Source organism: Rousettus aegyptiacus, unplaced genomic scaffold (genome assembly GCF_014176215.1).
Source record: "Rousettus aegyptiacus isolate mRouAeg1 unplaced genomic scaffold, mRouAeg1.p scaffold_m13_p_6, whole genome shotgun sequence".
NCBI lineage: Eukaryota > Metazoa > Chordata > Mammalia > Chiroptera > Pteropodidae > Rousettus > Rousettus aegyptiacus.
In genome coordinates, this window is record NW_023416309.1 from 74,264,569 (window position 1) to 74,286,524 (window position 21,956).

General features: G+C 52.2%; 3 protein-coding genes and 1 pseudogene across 16 annotated transcripts in view; 3 read left to right on the forward strand and 1 right to left on the reverse strand.

Annotated features, from left to right (window-relative positions):
• MINK1 (misshapen like kinase 1) overlaps positions 1-11,393 on the forward strand; it is a 50,676-nt gene extending 39,283 nt beyond the window's left edge. Inside the window, exons 11-34 of one of the 10 annotated variants that reach the window (XM_016142007.2) lie at positions 217-286; positions 671-884; positions 2,666-2,782; positions 3,267-3,353; positions 3,563-3,787; positions 4,004-4,177; positions 4,508-4,768; positions 5,515-5,600; positions 5,758-5,868; positions 6,011-6,123; positions 6,367-6,455; positions 6,676-6,699; positions 6,819-6,982; positions 7,417-7,522; positions 7,601-7,738; positions 7,951-8,059; positions 8,415-8,582; positions 8,689-8,832; positions 9,071-9,205; positions 9,386-9,486; positions 9,569-9,718; positions 9,804-9,963; positions 10,066-10,205; positions 10,560-11,393. In XM_016142007.2, coding sequence (XP_015997493.2) covers positions 217-286; positions 671-884; positions 2,666-2,782; positions 3,267-3,353; positions 3,563-3,787; positions 4,004-4,177; positions 4,508-4,768; positions 5,515-5,600; positions 5,758-5,868; positions 6,011-6,123; positions 6,367-6,455; positions 6,676-6,699; positions 6,819-6,982; positions 7,417-7,522; positions 7,601-7,738; positions 7,951-8,059; positions 8,415-8,582; positions 8,689-8,832; positions 9,071-9,205; positions 9,386-9,486; positions 9,569-9,718; positions 9,804-9,963; positions 10,066-10,205; positions 10,560-10,643 — 3,170 coding nt within the window. In that variant the 3' untranslated portion in view covers positions 10,644-11,393. Of the gene's footprint in view, positions 1-216; positions 287-670; positions 885-2,665; positions 2,783-3,266; positions 3,354-3,562; positions 3,788-4,003; positions 4,178-4,507; positions 4,769-5,514; positions 5,601-5,757; positions 5,869-6,010; positions 6,124-6,366; positions 6,456-6,675; positions 6,700-6,818; positions 6,983-7,416; positions 7,523-7,600; positions 7,739-7,950; positions 8,060-8,414; positions 8,583-8,674; positions 8,833-9,070; positions 9,206-9,385; positions 9,487-9,568; positions 9,719-9,803; positions 9,964-10,065; positions 10,206-10,559 lie in introns of those variants that run through there. The other 9 variants (XM_016142008.2, XM_016142009.2, XM_016142012.2 and 6 more) reach the window with 9 other exon arrangements.
• A 9-nt stretch (positions 11,394-11,402) lies between these two features.
• On the reverse strand, positions 11,403-18,696 carry CHRNE (cholinergic receptor nicotinic epsilon subunit). Of its 5 annotated transcripts, none has more exons than XM_016142021.2 (12): positions 16,250-18,696; positions 15,841-15,983; positions 15,658-15,702; positions 15,423-15,532; positions 15,113-15,268; positions 14,747-14,847; positions 14,255-14,455; positions 14,057-14,171; positions 12,692-12,806; positions 12,431-12,617; positions 12,238-12,344; positions 11,403-12,156 (listed from the first exon to the last, which is right to left on the reverse strand). In XM_016142021.2, exons 1-12 carry the CDS (start codon positions 16,293-16,295, stop codon positions 12,007-12,009), a joined length of 1,476 nt encoding a protein of 491 aa, XP_015997507.2. In that variant the 5' UTR covers positions 16,296-18,696; the 3' UTR covers positions 11,403-12,006. The 5 variants fall into 5 exon arrangements, with proteins under 5 accessions (XP_015997507.2, XP_036078709.1, XP_036078708.1 ...); XM_036222816.1 differs by having other exon boundaries at positions 14,747-14,925; XM_036222815.1 differs by having other exon boundaries at positions 15,658-15,983.
• On the forward strand, positions 12,805-14,338 carry CUNH17orf107 (chromosome unknown C17orf107 homolog). The gene is given in 5 exon segments (XM_016142032.2): positions 12,805-13,051; positions 13,182-13,382; positions 13,458-13,487; positions 13,490-13,746; positions 13,748-14,338. Coding segments are annotated over 5 exon segments (750 nt in total). The 5' UTR covers positions 12,805-12,985; the 3' UTR covers positions 13,944-14,338.
• Positions 18,697-20,336: 1,640 nt separating the features above from the next.
• On the forward strand, positions 20,337-20,461 carry LOC118604863 (annotated as a pseudogene).
• Positions 20,462-21,956: the final 1,495 nt, after the last annotated feature.

A 21,956-nucleotide genomic window follows, 5' to 3' on the forward strand; every position in this document is an offset into this window, starting at 1 on the left:
TGCTCATTCAACCACATCCCAACCACTATGGGGTCTAATCCCCACTTCTGTCCAGGCCCAAACCTGAGACCCCATTGCTTCAAGGAGGTGGGTGGGGACCTATGTGTGTGGCCATCCAGACAGATCTTATTGGTTATCCCCATCTAAGGTTTCTCTAGCCCAGGGTGGGGTCTGGGGCACTGGGTGAAGAAATAGCAGTGATCTCCCCCCCTGCAGAGGAGACAGAATATGAGTATAGCGGCAGCGAAGAAGAAGATGACAGCCATGGAGAGGAAGGAGAGCCAAGGTAGGCTTGGCAGGTGGAGGTTGGGAGCCATCACTTTCTATCTGAGGGGACATCATTGGTCCTTGGCTTGGGGACTATTAATCTGGGAGTAGTAGGTACAGAGTTAGAGACCTTAAAACAATCTCTGAGTGCTGAGAAGAAATGGAACAAATGAAATGAGCAAGAGTTGGGGAGAGAGTGATTCGAGGCTGCGGGCTAGGATATTATAAGAAGACAGGGCTCAAGACTGGGCAGTTCTCCTGGTCCTCTGAAGTGACCAGAGGCACTGTCTGGTCCAGGTAAGTCACCTACCCAGTGGGCTCCCCAGGCATGAGAATAGGAAATGGCCTAACTCTCTGGGGTGAGGTTCTGACCCCAACCTCCAACTATGCCACCCTGACCCAGCTCCATTATGAATGTGCCCGGTGAGTCCACGCTACGCCGGGAATTTCTGCGGCTCCAGCAGGAGAATAAGAGCAACTCGGAGGCTTTAAAGCAACAGCAGCAGCAGCTGCAGCAGCAACAGCAACGAGACCCTGAAGCGCACATCAAGCACCTCCTGCACCAGCGGCAGCGCCGCATCGAGGAACAGAAGGAGGAGCGGCGGCGTGTTGAGGAGGTGGGGCTGTCCTGGAAGGGCCTAGTCCAGGTCTGGCTCAGCAACCTATCCCGGTCCCATCCATGGTTCCTTTTGGGGAGCAGGGAGAATAGAGAGCAAGCGGGGACTTTCTCACCCCTTTCATCAGACTTGTGTGGAAAGGCTCTGTCCTCTCTTAGAGGCCCAGCCCCCAGGCAGACCGTCCCCCTCGCCAGCCCTGTGTGGATGGTTGTGCTGTCAGCATCCATTCAGAGCAGAGCTATTTCTGAAAAGCCATACAGGTTCCCCAGGGACAGGAGTGCCACTGTCCTTGTTTCTACATATAAACCTCCACTCTGGGTTTGTCTAGCCCCATTTATCTGAAATTTCAGGGACCTAGGGGTCTATGTACAAACATTTCAGGCCCCTAGGTATCTAACTGTCACACAGTTGTCTGTTCTGAAGATCCTTCTAAAGACCCTCTTTTTAATTGTTTTGTCTTAAATTTGCTGGAAAGTAGTCTTGTCATTTGGACTAATTGGAGGTGGGAGAAATTCATTTTAATAGAGAATTTTCTGCCATTTTTTTTTTTTTTGACATCACCAGTTTTAAAAGTATATGTACCTGTATGCATAGCTATTTGAATGTATTTATTTTGCAGGGGAGCATGATGGGAAAGGAAAGGTATACGTTGGTTTTTTTAAAAAGGCCTTTAGTGATTAGATTTTTGTTGAAACAGTTACATGATTTCAAAGTTCATGGAGAGCTGGGCTTAACAAAAAATTTATCTAAATAACAGGAGATAGAAGCATCCACACCGTCCATGTACTGCTCCCCAAAGCAGGCCTCTATCTTTGTTGAAGAAAAAATAATTTGCAAGAAAGCCTGCTAACAAGTGAACCTAGTGTAGATTTCTTTTAGTAAATATTGTTTTCAGGTTGTTGATTAACAGTAAGTTGTATCTACCAGGGTATGTCCTGGAGCGGGCTTGCCAGATCCTCACTGTAGAAGTAGGCACAGCGAAATTCCCACAGCTGTAATGATGCCTTAGGGCTTGTGCCCCGCCCCCCGCCCTTTCCCTTTCTCTCATTTTCTTTCTGACCATGAAAGAAGGACCCTTCTTAAGACTCTCCTATTGCTTTTGTTTCACCTTAGATTTGCTGGAAAGTAGTCTTGTCAGTTGGACTAACTAGGGGTGGGTGGGAGAAATTCATTTTAATAGAGATCTTTTTATTTCTTTTTTTAGGGGGTTTGGGTAGACTCTTGGTCAGAAAGATTGTGAAAGTAAAATGCAACCTGAGCTATTGATGTTTGCAAAGGAGCTGGCAAAGTCCGTGGCCTCTTGATTGCTCTTCTGTGCATAGGCACCTGCTGCCCTCTTGTGGCCAAAGGCTATTGTTAAAGCTCACTCTATTTGGATTTGCAGAGACACGGGAGTATATGTTAGGGTTGTTGTTGACTGTGGTTGGTTGGTTTGGTTGGGGAGTGTATAGTAGAAGATATTGTTCATTGTGGCCCACTCCAAGGGCAGCAGTCAGCTTCTCAGCCTCTTTGGTGCCAAGCCCACAGCTACCTTGGATAAGCAATTTTTCACAAGCCAGGACCCTGTGTAGCTTCCGTGTAGGGTAGGTAGGTTTGTCCAAGCAAGTTGAAGTTATCCTCTCTTACCATCGTCCCTTGTGAGAAGAAGACCTGTCCTAACTGTCCAGCAGGATTTCCCTTTCTAGGAGATACCTGAAAGTGGGCTGGGGTCCCCCTTTCTAGGGCTGTGCTGTCTGAGTGCCTGGAGCAGTCCTTAAGACCACATCTCTCTTTACCTACAGCAACAGCGGCGGGAGCGAGAACAACGGAAGCTGCAGGAGAAGGAGCAGCAGCGGCGGCTGGAGGACATGCAAGCCCTGCGGCGAGAAGAGGAGAGGCGGCAGGCGGAGCGGGAGCAGGTACAGCGCCCCCAGTGCACACCGGCACACACCCCTTGCTTCCCTGGCCTCCCCGCCTGCTCCTGCTGCCTGCCTCCCCTGCTCCCCAATACCCTTTCCCCTTTCTTTTCCTACCCCTAGATTCCTCCTATCTTTTCCAGCTTCACTCTTTCTCTCTGTTTTCTCCTACCCTTCAACCCCCAACCCTGGCTCCCTGCCCTCCTCCTGTCTCTGTGCCTTCATTCCCCATCTCTTTGCCCATCCCTTACTTTTCTCCCCTCCACTTTCCCTCATGGGTCCTCCACCCTGGCTTCCGCCTCATTCCCTGCCCTCTGCTGGGCTCATCCCATCTCCGACCTCTCTATTGCTCTTCCCTGCTCTCCTCCTCATCCTCACCCCACTGATCCCTTCCTCCTCTTCCAACTCCTTTGCCGCCGCCTGCTGCCCCTTCTCCGCCTCTTCCTCTTTCCCTGCCCTTTGCCCCCCCCCAACCCCCACCCCCCAGGAATATATTCGTCACAGGCTAGAGGAGGAGCAGCGACAGCTCGAGATCCTTCAGCAACAGCTGCTCCAGGAACAGGCCCTACTACTGGTAACGGGGTCCCCCAGCTTCCTCTGGGAAGATGCATATTCAGAGCTTCTCTACTGGAATGGGATGGGAGCACTTCAGGGGAAGGGACTCACCCAAGCATCAAGGGAAGACATCTCTTCTCTAGGCAGTTGGAGGACAGAAAGGGCATGCCGACTCTAACTTCCAGGGCCACACCCTGCTGAGCCCTCTCTCCCTACCCTTGGGCCCAGGAATACAAGCGGAAGCAGCTGGAGGAACAGCGGCAGTCAGAGCGTCTGCAGAGGCAGCTGCAGCAGGAGCACGCCTACCTCAAATCCCTGCAGCAGCAGCAGCAGCAGCAGCAACAGCAGCTTCAGAAACAGCAGCAGCAGCAAATCCTGCCCGGGGACAGAAAGCCCCTATACCATTATGGTCGGGGCATTAACCCTGCCGACAAACCAGCCTGGGCCCGAGAGGTATTGCCTCCTTTGCCACTGAAGACACCATTCTTTCAGTCCCACTTGCCTGAGGCCTGAGAGCTGTAAGAAGTGGTCATGCCACACTGGTGGGCACTGAGAAGGGGAAAGGGGCTTGCAGCACAGGCCTGAGGGCTAGTGTAAGGCAGGTGGGGACCTAAATTTTGAGAACAGGAAAGCGAAAGCTGGCCAGCTTGACATCGTTTCGCATCACAGGTAGAAGAGAGAACAAGGATGAACAAGCAACAGAACTCTCCCTTGGCCAAGACCAAGCCAAGCAGCACAGGGCCTGAGCCCCCCATCCCCCAGGCCTCCCCCGGGCCCCCGGGACCACTTTCCCAAACTCCTCCTATGCAGAGGCCGGTGGAGCCCCAGGAGGGACCGCACAAGGTGAGTCTCTCCCCATTCCTGCCATTAACACACAAATATCGGGAGGCTCATTTAGTGCAGGTACACACGTGTGCACATACACACTTGTACACACACACCCTTAGCCAGGGATCATAGACCTCAGGATACGTGGGCAGAGACGTCACTTGCTTGCTGCTGTATGTCTGTTCATACATCTTACCTGTTTTCAGGCTCTAGGAGCCCCTTTCATTTGATGGATAATTGGAAGCCAGAAGGTTTACTTGCCCCTTCCTTCCAGCCCAGTCCCCCGCTCACTGGTGGGGATGTGCACAGAGCAGGCAGCCCACCCTCCCTGGTCTCTCCCCACAGAGCCTGGTGGCACACCGGGTCCCACTGAAGCCATATGCAGCGCCTGTACCCCGATCCCAGTCCCTGCAGGACCAGCCCACCCGAAACCTGGCTGCCTTCCCAGCCTCCCACGAACCCGACCCTGCTGTTCCCACACCCACTGCCACACCCAGTGCCCGAGGAGCTGTCATCCGCCAGAATTCAGATCCCACCTCTGAAGGGCCTGGCCCCAGCCCTAATCCCCCAGCCTGGGTCCGGCAGGATAATGAGGCCCCACCCAAGGTAAGGACAGCCCTACATGACTAGGAAAGAGTAGAGAAACACAGTTGACCCTTGAACAACTCGCGGGTTAGGGGTGCTCCCCACACACAGTCAAAAATCTGCATATAACTCTTTGATTCCCCCAAAACAATTACTAATATTCTGTTGACCAGAGCTTTACCAATAACAAACAAGTTGATTAATACATGTTTTATGTTATACATACTTTATATAATGTGTTTTTGCAATATAGTAAGCTGGAAAAAAAAAACGTTACCAAGAAAATCATAAGGATGAGGAAATACATTTATAGTACAGTGTGTTTCTTAGAAAAAAATCTTTATGTAAGTAGACTTATACAGTTCAAGCCCATGTTATTCGAGGGTCAACTGTAGCAAGAGAGGAAGTTGAGGGAGCAGCAAGGCGGAGATGGGTTCAAGGTTGGGAGGGAAGAGAAGGGCAAGGCATCCACCATGGCCCCTGTCCTCATGGCACATGAATGTGTCACAGTGATCCCAGTGGTGAGTGGGTATGGAAGAATGTCCAGAGTGTTTAGGAAGCACCAGGGGCAACCTTTCTGGGTTAGAATCCCAGCTTTGCCATTTCTCAGCACCATAACTGAACAAATTCATTAGCTTCCCTGACCTCAGTTTATTTCTGCATAAAAGCCAAGAGAATACCTTTCAGAGTCTCAGACGAAATGTTTGTGGAGGGCCTAGCACAGTGCTAGTACCAGCCACACTGACTCCTCTTTTCTCTCTCCTTAGGTGCCTCAGAGAACCTCATCTATTGCTACTGCCCTTAACACCAGTGGGGCCGGAGGGTCCCGGCCAGCCCAGGCTGTTCGTGCCAGGTAACACATGGATGGAGTTGGTTGGCAGACTAGGGAGTGGGGTGGGAGGCAGAGGGGAGTTTACCAGGTTACCCGCTTAGGGGTGGGTAAACCCCAACCCAGTCACCTCAGCCCCCTCCCTGCCCCTGCCCCCGGCACCCCTGTGCTCCCTCCACAGACCTCGCAGCAACTCCGCCTGGCAAATCTATCTGCAAAGGCGGGCAGAGCGGGGGACCCCCAAGCCTCCTGGGCCCCCTGCTCAGCCCCCTGGCCCGCCCAACGCCTGTAGGTAATGGAGTTGTCCCCCAACTCACTCCCACCCTCAACTCTGCCACCTGCCGTCTCTGGTGATGGTTCCCTCTGCGGTGCAGCTCAACCCCCCAGGAAGGGAAGCACTGTGTCTCTCTGACCTTGCTTCTGCTCTCCCACAGTAACCCTGACCTCAGGAGGAGCGATCCTGGCTGGGAGCGCTCAGACAGTGTCCTCCCCGGTTCTCACGGACATCTACCCCAGGCTGGCTCACTGGAACGGAACCGCGTGGGAGGTATGTGAGCTGGGCCTGGCAGCCTGCTCTGGGCCCTGGACAGTCTCTGTCAGGGTGGGCCCTGCCTTTGGCAGCATGGGACCAAGACACCCTTGGAGGCAGGGTGGGGACTGGGCTGGGTGTGGAACATGTTATGGAGCTCTGGGGCTCAGGCCTGAGGGGTCAGCTCAGGCAGGGTATGGGCTTAAGGCCATCCCCATCCAGGTATCAGTGACTTCCCTTCTCCTACCCTGCCATATCCAGCTCCCTCCAAACTGGACAGCTCCCCAGTGCTCTCCCCCGGGAACAAAGCCAAGCCTGATGACCACCGCTCACGGCCAGGCCGGCCTGCAGTAAGTCATCAGGTGGCAGCTGTGGCCATGCCTTCTGTTGGTCTGGGGCTTTGGGGCCAGCTGTGGAGCCTTTCCATCCTGGATGCCGGGGCGGGACCTTCATTAATCTGCGTGAGACAATGGGCTGTGGGATAACAGATGTACTTTTCAGTTACTAACCTTTCTTAACCTCTCTCCTGCCGATTCCTGGCTGCCCTTCTTCCCCTGTGGCCCCTCCCAGAGCTATAAGCGAGCCATTGGTGAGGTTAGTGAGAAAGGGGCCCGCTTGTGGAAGCCCCTCCTCTGACCCTGCCCTTTTTCCTCTGAGATCCTTTGTACCACTGCCCTCTCCCCTTCCCTCCTCACACAGCTCCTTCCCTGCAGGATTTTGTGTTGCTGAAAGAGCGGACCTTGGATGAGGCCCCCCGGCCTCCTAAGAAGGCCATGGACTATTCATCATCCAGTGAGGAGGTGGAGAGCAGTGAGGATGATGAGGAGGAAAGCAATGGCGAACCATCAGAGGGGAGCAGAGATGCCCCTGGGGCCCGGTATGGGGGCGACCTAGGGGTGGGAACGCTACCACATCAGAGGCACCCAGAGAGAAGGGTTGCAGGTGTAGGAGAGGGCTCTGGGGTGAGTGTGAGAGAAAGTGGTTCCTCTTTTCCCAGAGGTGGGAATCCTGGCTGTCATGTTGGTCAGTTCTTCCCCTTCTCTAAAGATGGAGTACAGGACCTGGTGTTCCTCTCTCTCCCACTGTCCTTTTAGTAGGGGTTGGGCCTCCTCAGGTGCCTGTCTTCAGCCAGCCTTCCCCAGATGCCAGGCATGGGTCACCCAGAAGTGAGGCAAAGGCTGCTTGTTGAGGGCTGAGTGCATCGTTTTAAATAGATACTGAAGCTAAAAGCACTAGGCTTGCTCTCACCTGCTCCTGTGGCACTTGGGCGACAGGGCCTGGAGGGCCTCATGATCTTTCTCTCTCCCTTAGCAGCGATGGGGACACAGACAGCATCAGCACCATGGTAGTCCATGATGTAGAAGAGATAGGCGGGACCCAGACCCCCTACGGGGGTGGCACCATGGTGGTCCAGCGTGTGAGTAGGCACCCCGTTTTTCCCAGTGCCTGCTGTGTACCCTCCTCGGTCCCAGCACTGACCTCCTTATTCCTTTAGACTCCTGAAGAGGAGCGATGTGTGCTGCATTCTGATAGCAACGGTTACACAAACCTGCCCGATGTGGTCCAACCTAGCCACTCTCCCACTGAGAGTAGCAAAGGTCAAAGCCCCCCCTCAAAGGATGGAGGTAGCGATGTAAGTAGGTGCAGGCAGGTCCATGGGGTGAGGAGAGAGCACTGGCAGTGGGTGGGAGATTCCAGGGGTGCTCAGGCACTGCGGTGGTTGGGCAGAGTGCCTGAGAGCTAGTTGGCCAGAGTTCCGGGGGGACCTGGGTCCTGGGAACGGTAGCAGGGAAAGGGCCATGGGCTGGGGTCTCATTTGCTTGTCTACCACTCTTACCTTCATAGTACCAGTCTCGTGGGCTGGTAAAGGCCCCTGGCAAGAGCTCGTTCACGATGTTTGTGGACCTAGGGATCTACCAGCCCGGAGGCAGTGGGGACACCATCCCCATCACAGGTGAGGATGGGAGTACAGATCTGCCATGAGGCCTGGAGAGGGGCACAGGTGAACATCTGATGACACAGCTTTGCAAAGCAGTCACAATCTTCCCTTTAACCTGAGCACCCTCCCTGGAACAGGCAGCAAGGGCTTCTGAGGCTGCTTTGACCCAAGAGGAAAAATGCTCAGAGCAGCCAAGGACTTTGCCAGGCTTTTTGGCTCTGTTTCAAGTCCTCCATGCATCTCCTTTGTTCTCCAATCTTTCTCTTTTCTTCTGAGTATTTGGAGGAGCCAAGGACAAATGTAAGGGTGGGGTAAGAAGAGACGTGTAAGGGAGCAGCAGTCCACCTCCCCTCCCCTCTCTCTCTGGCAGCCCTTGTGGGTGGAGAGGGCGGTCGCCTCGATCAGCTGCAGTATGACGTGCGGAAAGGTTCTGTGGTCAACGTGAACCCCACCAACACCCGGGCCCACAGTGAAACCCCTGAGATTCGGAAGTACAAGAAGCGATTCAATTCCGAGATCCTTTGTGCAGCCCTTTGGGGTAAGCCAGGGCCAGGAAGGAAAAGAGGGGTCTGGTGTGCCCCTGTGCTCCTGGTCAGGTGAGGGCCTGGCTCTGCCTCTGATCTGCCCAAGGGGTCCTGTTGCAGGTGTCAACCTGCTGGTGGGCACGGAGAACGGACTGATGTTGCTGGACCGCAGTGGGCAGGGCAAGGTATACGGACTCATTGGGCGGCGGCGCTTCCAGCAAATGGATGTGCTGGAAGGACTCAACTTGCTCATCACCATCTCAGGTGTGTGTGTGGAGTCTGGGGACAGGGTATAGGCCTGGGAGGAGGTGGCTCAGCAACTCAGCTCTCTTTCACCATCTTCAGCCTGGGAGGAGGGCAACCTTGGTCCAGGAGCCAGAAGGTGGGGCAACACTTTCTCACTCCTTGTGGTATGCAGAAAAGGATGGCGGGGAGGCAGAATTTGGACCTCCAATGAGGGAGTTTGTGTGTATGTGTATGTGTGTGTATCCTTGCCCTGCAGGGAAAAGGAACAAACTGCGGGTGTATTACTTGTCCTGGCTCCGGAACAAGATTCTGCACAATGACCCAGAAGTGGAGAAGAAACAGGGCTGGACTACTGTGGGGGACATGGAGGGCTGCGGGCACTACCGCGTTGGTGAGGAAGTCACAACGGAGGGGCCAGGGCGTATTTGTTTATGAGAGGAGAGAAATGAGGGCCTGGGCTTAATGTCCTTAAGCCAGAGACCTGGGGTTGGGATATAATGACAGACCTGTGGGAGAGGGCCAGCAACCCAAGAAGGGAAGTCCCAGCATCCCTCTCCTTTCCTGCCCTCAGTGAAATATGAACGCATTAAGTTCCTGGTCATTGCCCTGAAGAACTCCGTGGAGGTGTATGCCTGGGCCCCCAAACCCTACCACAAATTTATGGCCTTCAAGGTAATCCCAGCCTAACCCCCCAGCACCGTTCCAAGGTCTGACTCCTCCACCTGTGTTCCCTGAGCCCTTCTCTCCTCCACAGTCCTTCGCTGACCTGCCTCACCGTCCTCTGCTGGTTGACCTGACAGTAGAGGAGGGACAGCGGCTCAAGGTCATCTATGGCTCCAGTGCCGGCTTCCATGCTGTGGATGTGGACTCAGGAAACAGCTATGACATCTATATCCCTGTACACGTAAGCTTGACAAGGCTGTGGGCTGAGAGGGACCACCAGTCTGGGCCCCACTTACAGGTACTCCAACCCACCCTCTCCTCCCCAGATCCAGAGCCAGATCACACCCCACGCCATCATCTTCCTCCCCAACACTGACGGCATGGAGATGCTGCTATGCTATGAGGATGAGGGTGTCTACGTTAACACATATGGGCGGATCATTAAAGATGTAGTGCTTCAGTGGGGGGAGATGCCCACCTCTGTGGGTAAGTGAGGTGCCTGCCCTCAAGCTGCGGGTCATGGAGCTTGCCAGGGTACAGGGCTGAGCTGCAGCCCAGTCACTGCTTGTCAATTCCCTTCTTGCATAGCCTACATCTGCTCCAACCAAATAATGGGCTGGGGCGAGAAAGCCATTGAGATCCGCTCTGTGGAGACGGGCCACCTAGACGGGGTCTTCATGCATAAACGAGCTCAGAGGCTCAAGTTCCTGTGTGAACGGAATGACAAGGTGGGAGCCCCTTGTTCCCTGGAAAATGCCCAGGCCCTTGCACTGGGCTGGCTTCTACACCCTGAGTTGCTGCCAAGTAGAAGATGATTGTGGAATCTCCCTGAAAGGGGGCCTTAGGGGAACACAACATGTAGTCACTCCCCTTCCCTCATCTTCAGTTTCTGAGAATTCTCCAGATTCCTTCACCCTAGAGGTCTACCAGCTACCCTTCTCCCCAAGCATTTCTGCCCTTCAGAGGGGATGGGGTGCTCAGAGAGACTAAACTCTGCAGTTTCTCCCTCTCTCTTTCTCCCAATTAATTGAACTGCCCTCCACCCCCCATCCCTTGGTGACTTCTTCCTTTTCCTCACTCAGGTGTTCTTTGCCTCAGTCCGCTCTGGGGGCAGCAGCCAAGTTTACTTCATGACTCTGAACCGTAACTGCATCATGAATTGGTGATGGGCCCTGGGCGGGGCTATCCCACATGGACCCAGCTCTCCTCCTACAGCCAGACTTCCCAGGCTGCCCTTCTTTCCCCTTCCTGGGCTTTGCTTTTACTGGTTTGATTCACTGGAGCCTGCTGGGAACGTGACCTCTAACCCCTGATGCTTTTGTGATCACGTGACCATCCTTTTCCCTAACATGTTCTCTCCTTAAAACTGTGCCTGTCCCAACTTCTGGGGAGAGGCACAGCTTCCCCTTACGAGGAATTGAGTGGGCCTGGCTCCCTCTTTTCTCCACTTAAGAGGAGAGTGCTTGGGGCTTGGACCCCATCCCCGCTGCTGCTGACTGGGCAGGGCCCTGGGCCCCTTTATTTGCACGTCAGGGGAGCCGGCTCCCCCCTTGAATGTACCAGACCCTGGGGGGGGTCACTGGGCCCTAGGTTTTAAAAGGGGGTCACCAGCCACTCCAGGAGCAGGGACCATTTCCTCATTTTCTGAAAGCACTTTAATGATTCCCCTCACCCCAGGGACTGGAGGGGGGACCCCGCCAGCCAAAATGTTTCTCCCTTTTCAACCTCCATCTCTTCTAGCCTCTGCCCTTCCCTGGTAGAGGGTGGGAGCAGGGAGCTCTCACCCTCCACACCCCCTTGCTTGCATCTGTATATAGTGTGAGCAGCAAGTAGCCCTGTCCCCTCCCCCCTCCATCCCCTCCTCAATGTAGTGGCCTTGGATATCCCATTTGTTAATAAAGACAATTCAACCAGCTCCCACCATTTAAGGCCCCATTTTATTCTCGTTTTCTCTTACAATCCTGGATACTAATCAGAGCAAGCCAGCAGAATAGGGATAAAGGGGCATGGGGGGCTGGGATCTGCAATTGGTGAGTCTAGGGGGTGAGGTGGGCAGTGCCAGGCCAAAAAAACCTAGAAGAAACTATTGAGGGAGGGCCAGGGCACTCTCAGCCTTAAACCTTTGGGGGGATTGTGGGGGACTTGTTCTGAGGGCATTTGGTTCCTGCAAAGGGGTTTCTCCTGTGTGGCTCTCAAATAGATAGACAGCTTAGAAGCTCACAGGGCTTGTGGGCCCCATGGAGCTGGTGCATGAGCAAAACTGAAAGGTCAGCAATGCTGAAAAGAGAATGGTCCTTGCTTTCTAGAGGATTGGCACCCAAGACCCTGCCTGAACTGTCTGCCCTCTTTCTGACCCCTCTGTGGTGACCAGGACTATATACTTGTGCACACACACGTGTTAACAAAATAACTGCTTTATTAGCAGCAGTGGGGAAGAATCATAGTAGTGGCAGCAACTTGTCTTTCAAAATCTACTTCCTCGTGGAGATGGGTGAGAAAGTTGAAGTCAGCGCTGTGACCGGCTTAAGTCTACATACACGATGGGTAGGGAAGTTCGGGCACTTGGTTCAAGTAACCCCCAAGGAAGATGAGGCTGGAGCCCACGCTGAAGAGCACCAGAGCAGCCCAGAAGCAGATGTTGTCAAGGGCCTTCCCCATGCGCACCCAGTTGGACAGCTCCTAGGGAAGGGGCAGGCACAAGCTGAGTCTAAAGGCTGCAGGAACCTGTAGCACCCCACCTGCCTCTGACTCCTGTCCCACCTCATTGGTGGCCTCCTGGTCTCTAGTGCTCTCGGCCACAAAGTTCACGGCGTCCACACAGCTGCGGATCTCAGGGGCGGCAGTGCCCAAACTCTGGCAGAGGGCTGCTGTGGGGAGACAACCCTAGTGTGGGTTCTTAGGAGCCCGCCAGCTGCAGGCGCCCCCATGGACCCTCCCAGGTCACTCTGCTCACCGGTCCATGTTCCGTGCCGGTGCCTCTGGCCCTCAAACACAAGCTCGCTGCGTGGCTTTTTCAGTATCAGCTCCTCTGCGCGGAGCAGTATGCCCACGGACGACGCCCGTCTCGGGGGCGAGGCAGCCCGGGGGACCACGGGGGACTCGATGCTGCCCAGGAGGCGCGGCAGCAACTCCAACAGGACCTGGAGGCGGGGCCATGGCAGAGATTAGTTCGAAGCCACGCCTCCCACCCTGGAGCCGCCCACCTGACGCTTACGTGGCGCAGACGCAGGGACTGGGAGTGAGTGGTGGGCGTCCGCAAAGACACGTTGAGGACGATGACGCAATTCATGACAATGAGCGTGGCAACAACCATGACGAAAAGGAGGTACCTGAGGAGCCCGAAGTGCGTGACGTCACAGTCCCCCCATGTCCCCGGAGCCACAGAGCGCTGCTCGTCCTCTGACCTCACAACTCTCCACAGGGGGTGGAGTGAGGCCCCTCAGTCGCTCCTTTGAGGGGCCACACGCGTCCCCTGCTTCTTCTCCCCCTTCTATCGCTCACGGCAGCCATGAAGGAAATCCCCAGCTCCTTGGAAACTCTGCTTTGGGTCTACCACTTCCACATCTCCACGGAGGTGAAGCAACGCCAGTGGCCCCTGCCACAGGATGGCAACCTGAGACCCTCTGGGAAGGTCTCCAGCACCGCCGCCCCCACCGTGACTTCTGTCCTACGCACTCATGGCTCCGCTGCCCCTGCTTCTCCAGGTGGCCCTCCAGCCTCCCCTTCTATCTTCCCTGGAACTCGCTGTGGCTGCAGCCCATGAGTATCTGGAGCAGAGATTTAGAGAGCTGAAGACCCTGGAGCCGCGGGAGCCGAAGAATACGCCCGCTCAGAAGCCCACCCTGGGGCTGGTGCTGAGAAAAGCTGTGGCAAGTGTAGTGAACTTCGGCACCACCTTGTTAGAGGTGGGGCGCTAGAGGACTGAGCGGGGGACAAGGCATAGGAACCTCTGTATCCTAACTCCTATACCTACACTGCAGATCTCAGCCCTATGGCTGCGGCAGTCGGCCATAGTCGACTAGATGGCGACGACGGCAGCCCGGGACCACACTCTGGTGATCTGAGTGGAACGCTGGCCCAGGTAGCCCAGGCTGCGGGGCAGGGTGCTCTGCAAGCGAAGGCTACTGCGGGCACGAGCATCCGGCTTCTGCTCCAGGGGGCGAGGCTATGCCTGTGTGGATGGGGTCAGCAGGGGTCTGCCTCATTTCTGCAGCAATGGCGACTCCAGCTGGGCCTCAGAACCTCCGGGGAACCGGTGAGTTCGGGATGGGGGTGAGTTGGGGGCCAGAGGCAGCGCGGCTGGGGAGGCACTGAGCCAGCCCGTCCCCAACAGCGATACTCAGGAGACCTCAAGGTGGCGTCCAGCAGCAGCACTGAGGACGGGGATCCAGAGACTCCATCGCAGTCCCAGCCCCACTTCGCGTTCAAATAAAGCTCAAGCTGCTCCCAGAGTTTTTTGGTGTTGACCTTGCCCTCCCCCGCCTCGTCCCTCTTTGCCCCACCCTATGCCAGTCTGGCTCCGCCCCTCGCGTTGGCGAAGACCCTATATGGGCACCGCCAAGACCCGCTGTGCCCTCACCTGCCGAGCAACGGCACGCTCAGAGACGTCTCTGGGATTTTCTGGGCAATTAGGAACAAGAAGACGGTCTGGGCGAGCAGGACATTGATGGAGACGGTGCATTTCTGGCCGCCGGCTGGAGGAGGGCCCAGTGAGAGCAGCTCTCCGCCCCCCTCCCCCAAAAAGCGAGCCAGGGTTTAGTTTGGGATGACAACTTACCCTGCGCTGGCAGGAAGTAGGCGAGTAGTACCAGGCCTGAGATGAGCACGCAGGGCACTATAATGTTAATGACGTAGAAGAGTGGTTTCCGGCGAATGATGAGCGTGTAGATGACGTCAACGTCCCTTGGACCATCCGGGGAGCTACCGTTGTGGCGGCGGATCACCCCGGGGCAGAAGTCAATGGCCCATTCGCCATTCTCTGTAGGACGGGTGGCAAGTTCAGCCTGCCCTCGGGGGTGGGGTGCCCTGCTGTGCACTGTGGCCCCACACTTGACAGTGGGAGCCTGTAACTTTGGGCCGAAGAAAGGAGGCAGCTGTCTGGACCAGAGTGGGTGAGGCAGGTGGTCTGGACTGATTTCAGGAAAGGGGCAAGTAAAAGTACGCCTGCCAAAGTCGATTCCCTGTACTCATGGTCTGGGGCAGCCCCATTCAAGTCTCCTCCCTGGACCCCCGTCTAGAAGCAGATTTTCGGAACAGGAGGCGGCCTCACCAGTATAAGCCTCAGTGTCGATATCGATCTTGCTGATGGTCTGTCCGTCATCATCCACAGCAAAGACAAACTCCACTTCTTCAGCATTGTACGTCTGAGAGCTGAGGAGCCAGGGCCGGGGCCCCCACCCCAGAAGATCGAACCCAAGCCCTTTTAGGCCCTGCCCTCGAAGGTGGGATCTGGCGGGATAATAACGCTCCACCCCATTACCCAGACCACGCTTGTTGCCACCCCTACTTGTAACTTGCTGGAGTGGGCCCACCCATCCCAGTGTCTGGCTCTGCCTCCAGGTTAGAGTTCCCCATATGGCTCCGCCCCCTGCTCCCATAATCCCATAATCGTCCTGGCCTTTAAGTAATTTCCTACCGGAAAACGAGCGAGCAGTTCTGCCAGTCGAAGGGGAAGTAGGTGACCTCCATGGCGCAGGTGCTGCGGTAGATGGCCGGGGGCAACCAACTCACGTAGCCGCCCGTGGAGACCAGCACGTTGCAGGTGTAGGCCACGCCGAACTGGCCGTCAATACTGTGGGCTCCCGGAAACCCAGCGTTTGCGGAAGTCCGTGGCTCCTCACCCTTAGGCAACACCCTGCCCCAACCCAGTCCAGCCCAGTTTCCCTCCTACCCGTCCCCCCTCAGGACTTGGGTTCCTTCCATCCTGGCTTCTACCGGGTCCTCACTTGTTTTCCAGCACAATCTCTGGTAGCCATACGAGTTCTGAAGGGACCCGCAGGGTTTCAATGCCCCCAAAGTCTTCCTTGCTGTAGTTCAGTCGGTAATCATGCCAATCCTAAAGAGTGGGAATGGAAGGACATGCCCTGCATCTCCCACCTACTGTCTTTTAGGAGTTTGGAAGAAAGGGGGCCCCTCTTTAGGGAGGGAACAAGACCTCACACTTTCCCAGAGTTGACTCACGATTCCAATCCAGACGCTGCTGGTGAGAGTCTCCTCTTTTTCGTTCTGCAGATGGGTGATTAGGATCATTGAAATGGTTTTCCAAGGCCAGAAGTGAGCTTTAGGACAGAGCTCAGCTGTTGGGGCCACAAGTAGAATCTTAGGCTCAGAGATGGTGGTTGGGGTGGATAGGGGGTATCTTACCAGTGAGATGAGGTTGGTCAGGGTGACCTTAAGAGTAATGGTAACAGTGTCCTCAGGCCTCCTCACTGGCCGTCGTTCTGGGTCATAGTTGTCGAAGAGATGATGATAAAGACGTAACTCCTCATTCGTCCCCTTGCCTCTCCCTGGGGATGGGGTCAAACAATGGAGTTTGCTAGTGACGAAGATGCTATAGGAGGCCTCTCCTCTCTGCTTCTTCTGAGTCTGTGCAGGGCTCTGCTTCTCTGTATGTCTGTCTCTGAGACTGTTATTCCATGTGTGCCTTCTGAACCAATGATATTGCACCTGGAGACCAAGTGCATCGCAATCTACATCTTAGTCTCTGTCCTGTCCGTTTATGATAATATCTCCATGTGTATGTCTGACCCCCTCCCCTGACCCCCGTTCATACCGAGGAGCTGCAAGAGGAACAGGGCACCGAGCAGAGGCCTAGTCATCCTGCTGTCTGGTCTTCAGGGTTATTCTGAGCTTTGGCAGGCTTGGAGTGGGTCAGGCCAGGGTACATGAATGAGGGGGAGAAGGGTGTTAGTTCCGGGCTGGGTTAGGAGACTATCACCTAATCCTCTTACCATCCCTATTACAGCCAGGGACATCTTGGCTGCTTCCAAAGGCAGCTGCCCCATCCTGTGTTCCCTGCCCCCAACCCATTCCAGCATCCTTTGCCTGGTCTTTGGCCAGCTCCCCAGCCACGAGCCTGATCCTCTCATGACCGAGCCTGATCCTCTCATGACCGCTGCAGGCTCGATTCAGGTGAACAGGTCCTTTAAGAGCGCCTGGAACCACAAGCCTGCAGCAGAGGATGAGAGGCCGTTTTAACACGTGCTGGTGTCCTTTGAGTAAGCTTCCCTATGCAGGTGACACCTCTTGCCTCTCATACTCATCCATGTGGAACACACACTACCACCACCCTAAGCTCAGCCAAGGTCACACTGATGAATTTTCTGCTGGCAATTTGGCAAAAAGCAAAGTTTCTGTAAGGACCTGGTAATGAGCCAGGCAGTCACAGGGAATTAGTCTGCAGTAACAGCCTCCATCTGGCAAAGGAGCTACTACATTACAGGCCCTACCTACTCCCACAACCTATCCTCATGTCTGCCTAAAACCCGGCCCCTCTGGGCACATGCAGGACAGGCCAGTTTCTCCTTGTCTCTCCCTGCTGCCACCTTGTGGCCACATGTGATAGTACTGCCTTCACGGCCCAACACACACACACATGCCTTAATTGATCCTTTCGGTGTTTCTTAAAGTTTTCCTAGACCACCCTAATCAATCCCCTGAGATGCTAATTTAAAATTCAGGTTCCTAGGCTCTATCCCTAAAGAGTCCCAGTTTAGGAAGATAGCAGAAATGGTGTTCCAGGAATCTGTTTTTAAGAAGGTATCTATGTTTCCATATGTGTGGGAGGTACTGCTAAACTAAGCACTTTTTATGCCTTACACATTGCTTCCTCATGCCAGTCCAGCAAAGCAGTTACCATTGTCCTGAATGTACAAAAGAGGTCTCTAAGGTTAGGTACAAGGTCATACAAATAGATTAGCAATAATGCATGAGACTTATCAATCAGCTTTGTTAATCATGTATACCTGTGTTCATTTTACACTTCACTTTTATGGACATTTTGGGGTCTCTTTCCTCTACCTATGAGGTCCCTCATAATCGCCACCATATTACAAGAGTGAATACTCAAGACCAGAGGGTCCAAGCAGCTTGTCCATTTCCCATACATCCTTGAAGCCTCTGCTTCCACTGCCAATTGCTTTATCATTCCACGTTTACCATTTTAGACACAGAAAAAATCTATTTGGCCCAACTCACCTCCTTGCATGTGGCTGATACATGTATTGACTTTAAAATCTGTGCTGCTGCTTATTCCACAGCCTCAGGGTCAGGGCCTGGGCCAAGAGTTGTTGTGATAAATACAGATGTTTATTCAAACATTAATGGGCACCTGCAAGGTTCCCTGCAAAGGGCCAGATGCTATTATAGAGATGAGTAAGACATGTTCTTGAGGACAAAGGAGAGACCTATAAGCAGACAGTAACATCGGAACTGTCAAAAGGGTAAAAAAACAGGAGCCATGAAGCTGTAGCTAGCGTCTTTGATGAGATCCACAAGGCAGGTTTCCTGTAGGCTTACACGTGGACTGAGACAAACTGAACCAGTGTTAGAGACCAAGGCATCTCTGGAGACCAGCCAGTCCTACCTCTTCTGCCTCTGCTCTGTTTTCTGTGCTCCTCTCACTCCTGACCAGCCTGTCTTTTATCTTGACTTTGTGTGTCCTGTTTATACTGTGTGGTTTCTGCATCATTTCACCATGATCTTGACCCCAATTTGACCACTTGTCTTCTCTCTGTAGATGTAGCCAATTCAGCCTTTGTTGTCATCATTATCTATCTGATGCCATGAGACTATGGTTTCAGGCCTGGAACAGTCGTGGAGTTGGCCTAAGACAGCGCCATTTACCAAAGGTTGTAGGTGTGGCTACATGTCCAAAGCCTTCCACCCCTTACTAACCCAGCCTACTGCCTGTACATTTAATTCTCAAAATACCCTGTCATCATCCTATTCTTATTGCTACAACGGATAATGCACTATATTCTCCCCAGCGGGATTGAAACTTGATGTCTTGCTTCTAAAAATAATTGTGGCAGGGGCCCTTCAACACAGCTCTCAACATCAGAGTTCAGCGTCCACAGGTTTATGTACAGTCTCCTTTAGATGTGATTTCCATCCATTCTCCAGTTATGAGCTAAACCTTCAATTTAATCACCATTATTACATCATGTATGAACAATACTTCTCTCTCTCTCTCTCTCTCTCTCTCTCTCTCTCTCTCTCTCTCTCCCTCTCTCCCTCTCTCTCTCACACACACACACACACACACACACACACACACACACACACACTCTCCATATCATATAAGATACAATGGTAGGGCAAAGCCACATTTGGACCAACAACCTGCATGTGGGAGAGTAGTTTGGGGTGGAGAGAGAGTATGTAGAAATCCTTGTCTTTTGATGCCCAAGCTCACGTGTTGCAGCTTGAATTATTGGCCCAGCATGTGTCACATTGTAAAGCAGAGCACCTTGCTGTAGGGTCCCCAACTGGGACTATAACTCGGGTGAAGGTTTTCCTCAAATCAGTGAACCCCACAGATATCTCTTGCAAAGTCAGCACATCAGCAACCTTCCCCCTTCCCAGCCTCCCCCTTCCCCCACCCCCATTCTTGCTCCTTCCACAGACTATGCTACTGGCACAGAGCTGAGCCACCAGTTTTTTTGTTTTGTTTTGTTTTGTTTTGTTTTGTTTTTCTGTTTGCTCAGGATGACAATTACCTGAGAGACTGAGATTTTCTGCCAAGTTGGTGGAATCAAGCACCTAAGTTAGGCCTGGGTTTTGTATTTTTATAATGAAAATTTCACGGAACCTTAGTGGTCTGCCTGACAATTTTGTTTCTGGGGATGCCTTGACTTCTAAGCTAGACCCAAAGATCTTAGCTCAACAGGAAGCCACTCCCTTCATCTACTGCCTCTTGGCTGGTAACTCGGACAAGCTGCAGCTGCCCCAGAGGCCAGGCCTGCCAAGCATCTGTTCCTTAGTCATCAAGGTCCTCACAGTGGAAATATCCCCAGCTCCTCTGATGAGAGGCCCCTTTTTCTGTGTGAATGGGGAGAGTGAATTGGCTGAGGGCAGGGAGGGCCAGCAGACAAAGATTTCTAGACCATCTCCCTCACTAGAACCTAAGCTCTCTGATCACTAAGATTTTACTGGTTTACTGTGTTCGAGGCATATAGCACAGACCCTAACATATAATGGGCACTCAATAATTTACTCAACAAATGAATAAGTGAAAGAATGAGTGCCTTACCTTCCTAGCACCCTCCCTGCTACTGAGAACTGTTCTCCAACCATTTGACCCCAGAGAGTCCACCGGGTACTAAGACACATGCCACCTCTGGCCAGAGTTGATAGGTCCAGAAGAGAACACGTGACCCAAGCCAGGTCAAAGAAAGCCCTTCCCTGGAAATTCTGTCAAGCGGGTGCTGAGGAAGTCTGGTGTCTCTCTGCTGTAGGAGCCACAAGATACAAAATTTAGATTCATATTCATTTTTCATCTTTACATGGTTGAGAGAGAATGCAGCTGATACACAAAGACAAGAAGTGACAAGAAAGGGCCTCTATCATCCCAGCGCCTGGTCCGAAAACTCTATTGGCCCAGTCGTACTTGTTTCCTCCTGAAGACTGCTTGCCCAATACTTCCTTTGAATGAGGTATCTCAGCATCTCCCCAATAAAGCTTCCTTTTTTGGGCTTAAAGATATTAGGATTTAAAAAATAATAAACTAGTATAAAGAAAACAAAAATGCATCATAACACAATATCCAGAAAAACCCTGTGACAATAAAGTAATACATGTCATCACTAGAACAATTGAAGAATACAGAAAGACATAATGAAAATCAAAAGCTTTCCTATGTCTACAGCCATGCCACCCTGAACCTGAATGTACCTGATCTTGTCTGATCTCAGTAGCTAAGCAGGGTCAGGCCTGGTTAGTACTTGGATGGGAGACCATCTAGGAAGACTAGGTACTATAGGCATGAAAAATAAAAAATAAGGGATTGTAATTGACGAAGTCCTTGCAATCTGTGAGGTCAACCAAGGGTTGCCTCACCTAAAAAAAAAAAAAAAAAAAAAAAAAAGCTTTCCTTTTTCCCCAGACCCTCTTGCAAAGGTTAACATCTTCGGTTAAATGTAAATCTTTCTAAACCCAAGTCCAGCACAGGTAGGTTTATATATATTATACATACATATATATATATTTGTATCCATATATATATGGATACAAAAAGCATCACACTATATTTAATATTCTGCAACTTTTTGTAGAGATTGGCCCATATCAGTACCTATAAGTCTTCCTTGTTCTTTTGAACTGCTGTAGTGTTCCACTGTATGAATGTACCATAATTTATCTGGTTCACAATGGATAGACATTTAAAGTGCTAACCATTTTGGGTTTTGCAATGATATACTATGCAACAGCAAACATTTATGCATTTATTGTTAGTATACTTTTGCAAATACATTTTTAGGGTTAATTCCTAGCTGTGGAATTGTTGGGGCAAAGAGTTCATACTTTTTTTTTTACTTCTGATGGCTTTTGCCAAATTGTTCTCCAAAAAAGCATGCACCCATTTATATTCACACAAATAGTATGAGAATGCCTGTGTCCTCATACCCTCCTCAGTAGGGAATATTATCAAACTTTAAAATTTTTGCCAAATCAGTAGGTGAAAATTGCTATCTTTTTATTTTCTGATCTACATGTCTTACTGAAGGAGGTTGAGCTTTTTTTTTTTTTTAAACATATGCTGGCCATCTATAGGGTCTCTTTTTTTTTTTCTGAAAATTGCCTATTCATATCAATGGAACAAAATAATATTTATTCCAAGATATGAGAATTTGCAATACAATGAAGATAAAATAGTACATTAATGTAGAAAATAAGGCTTAGTCAAATGAAGACCTTTGAGACAACTGGAAAACCAAACATCAAAATAACCAAGAGACCCTCATATCTTCAAAATCCAAATCTGGAGATGTAGCAAATGTAAAAGCGCTGCTGTGAAACTGTGAGAAATCCCTGGGCAGAGAGACAGTGGTGGGCCCCAGTTTGGGGGCGGGGGTGGGGATGGGAGGCCAGAGTGGAAGGCTGACTGGCTCTGCTGAAGAGAAATGAAAATGGTGAATAGTCATAATAAATAAAAGATAGGGGCAGAAATGAGAAAGAGAGAGAGAGAGCGTGAGCAAGAGCACGAGTGAGAAGGAAGGGGAGGGATGTGGCTCAGGGACCCCCTTGACGATTCAGAGCAGAGCCAGGAAATCCCCCAGGCCCCAGGCAAAGTAAGTGTTCACCTTCCCCAGATGGCAATCTTCTTACCAACTTAGGTTAAGAAGAAAAAGTCCTTGGCACTTACTCACATAGGGAAGAAAGTTTATACTGGTCATCTGTTAAAGATTTCGAATCAGCTTCTCACTTGTACAGAGAACGACAAGAAAATGAATCAAGAAGGGAAGTCTCTATATTAATGT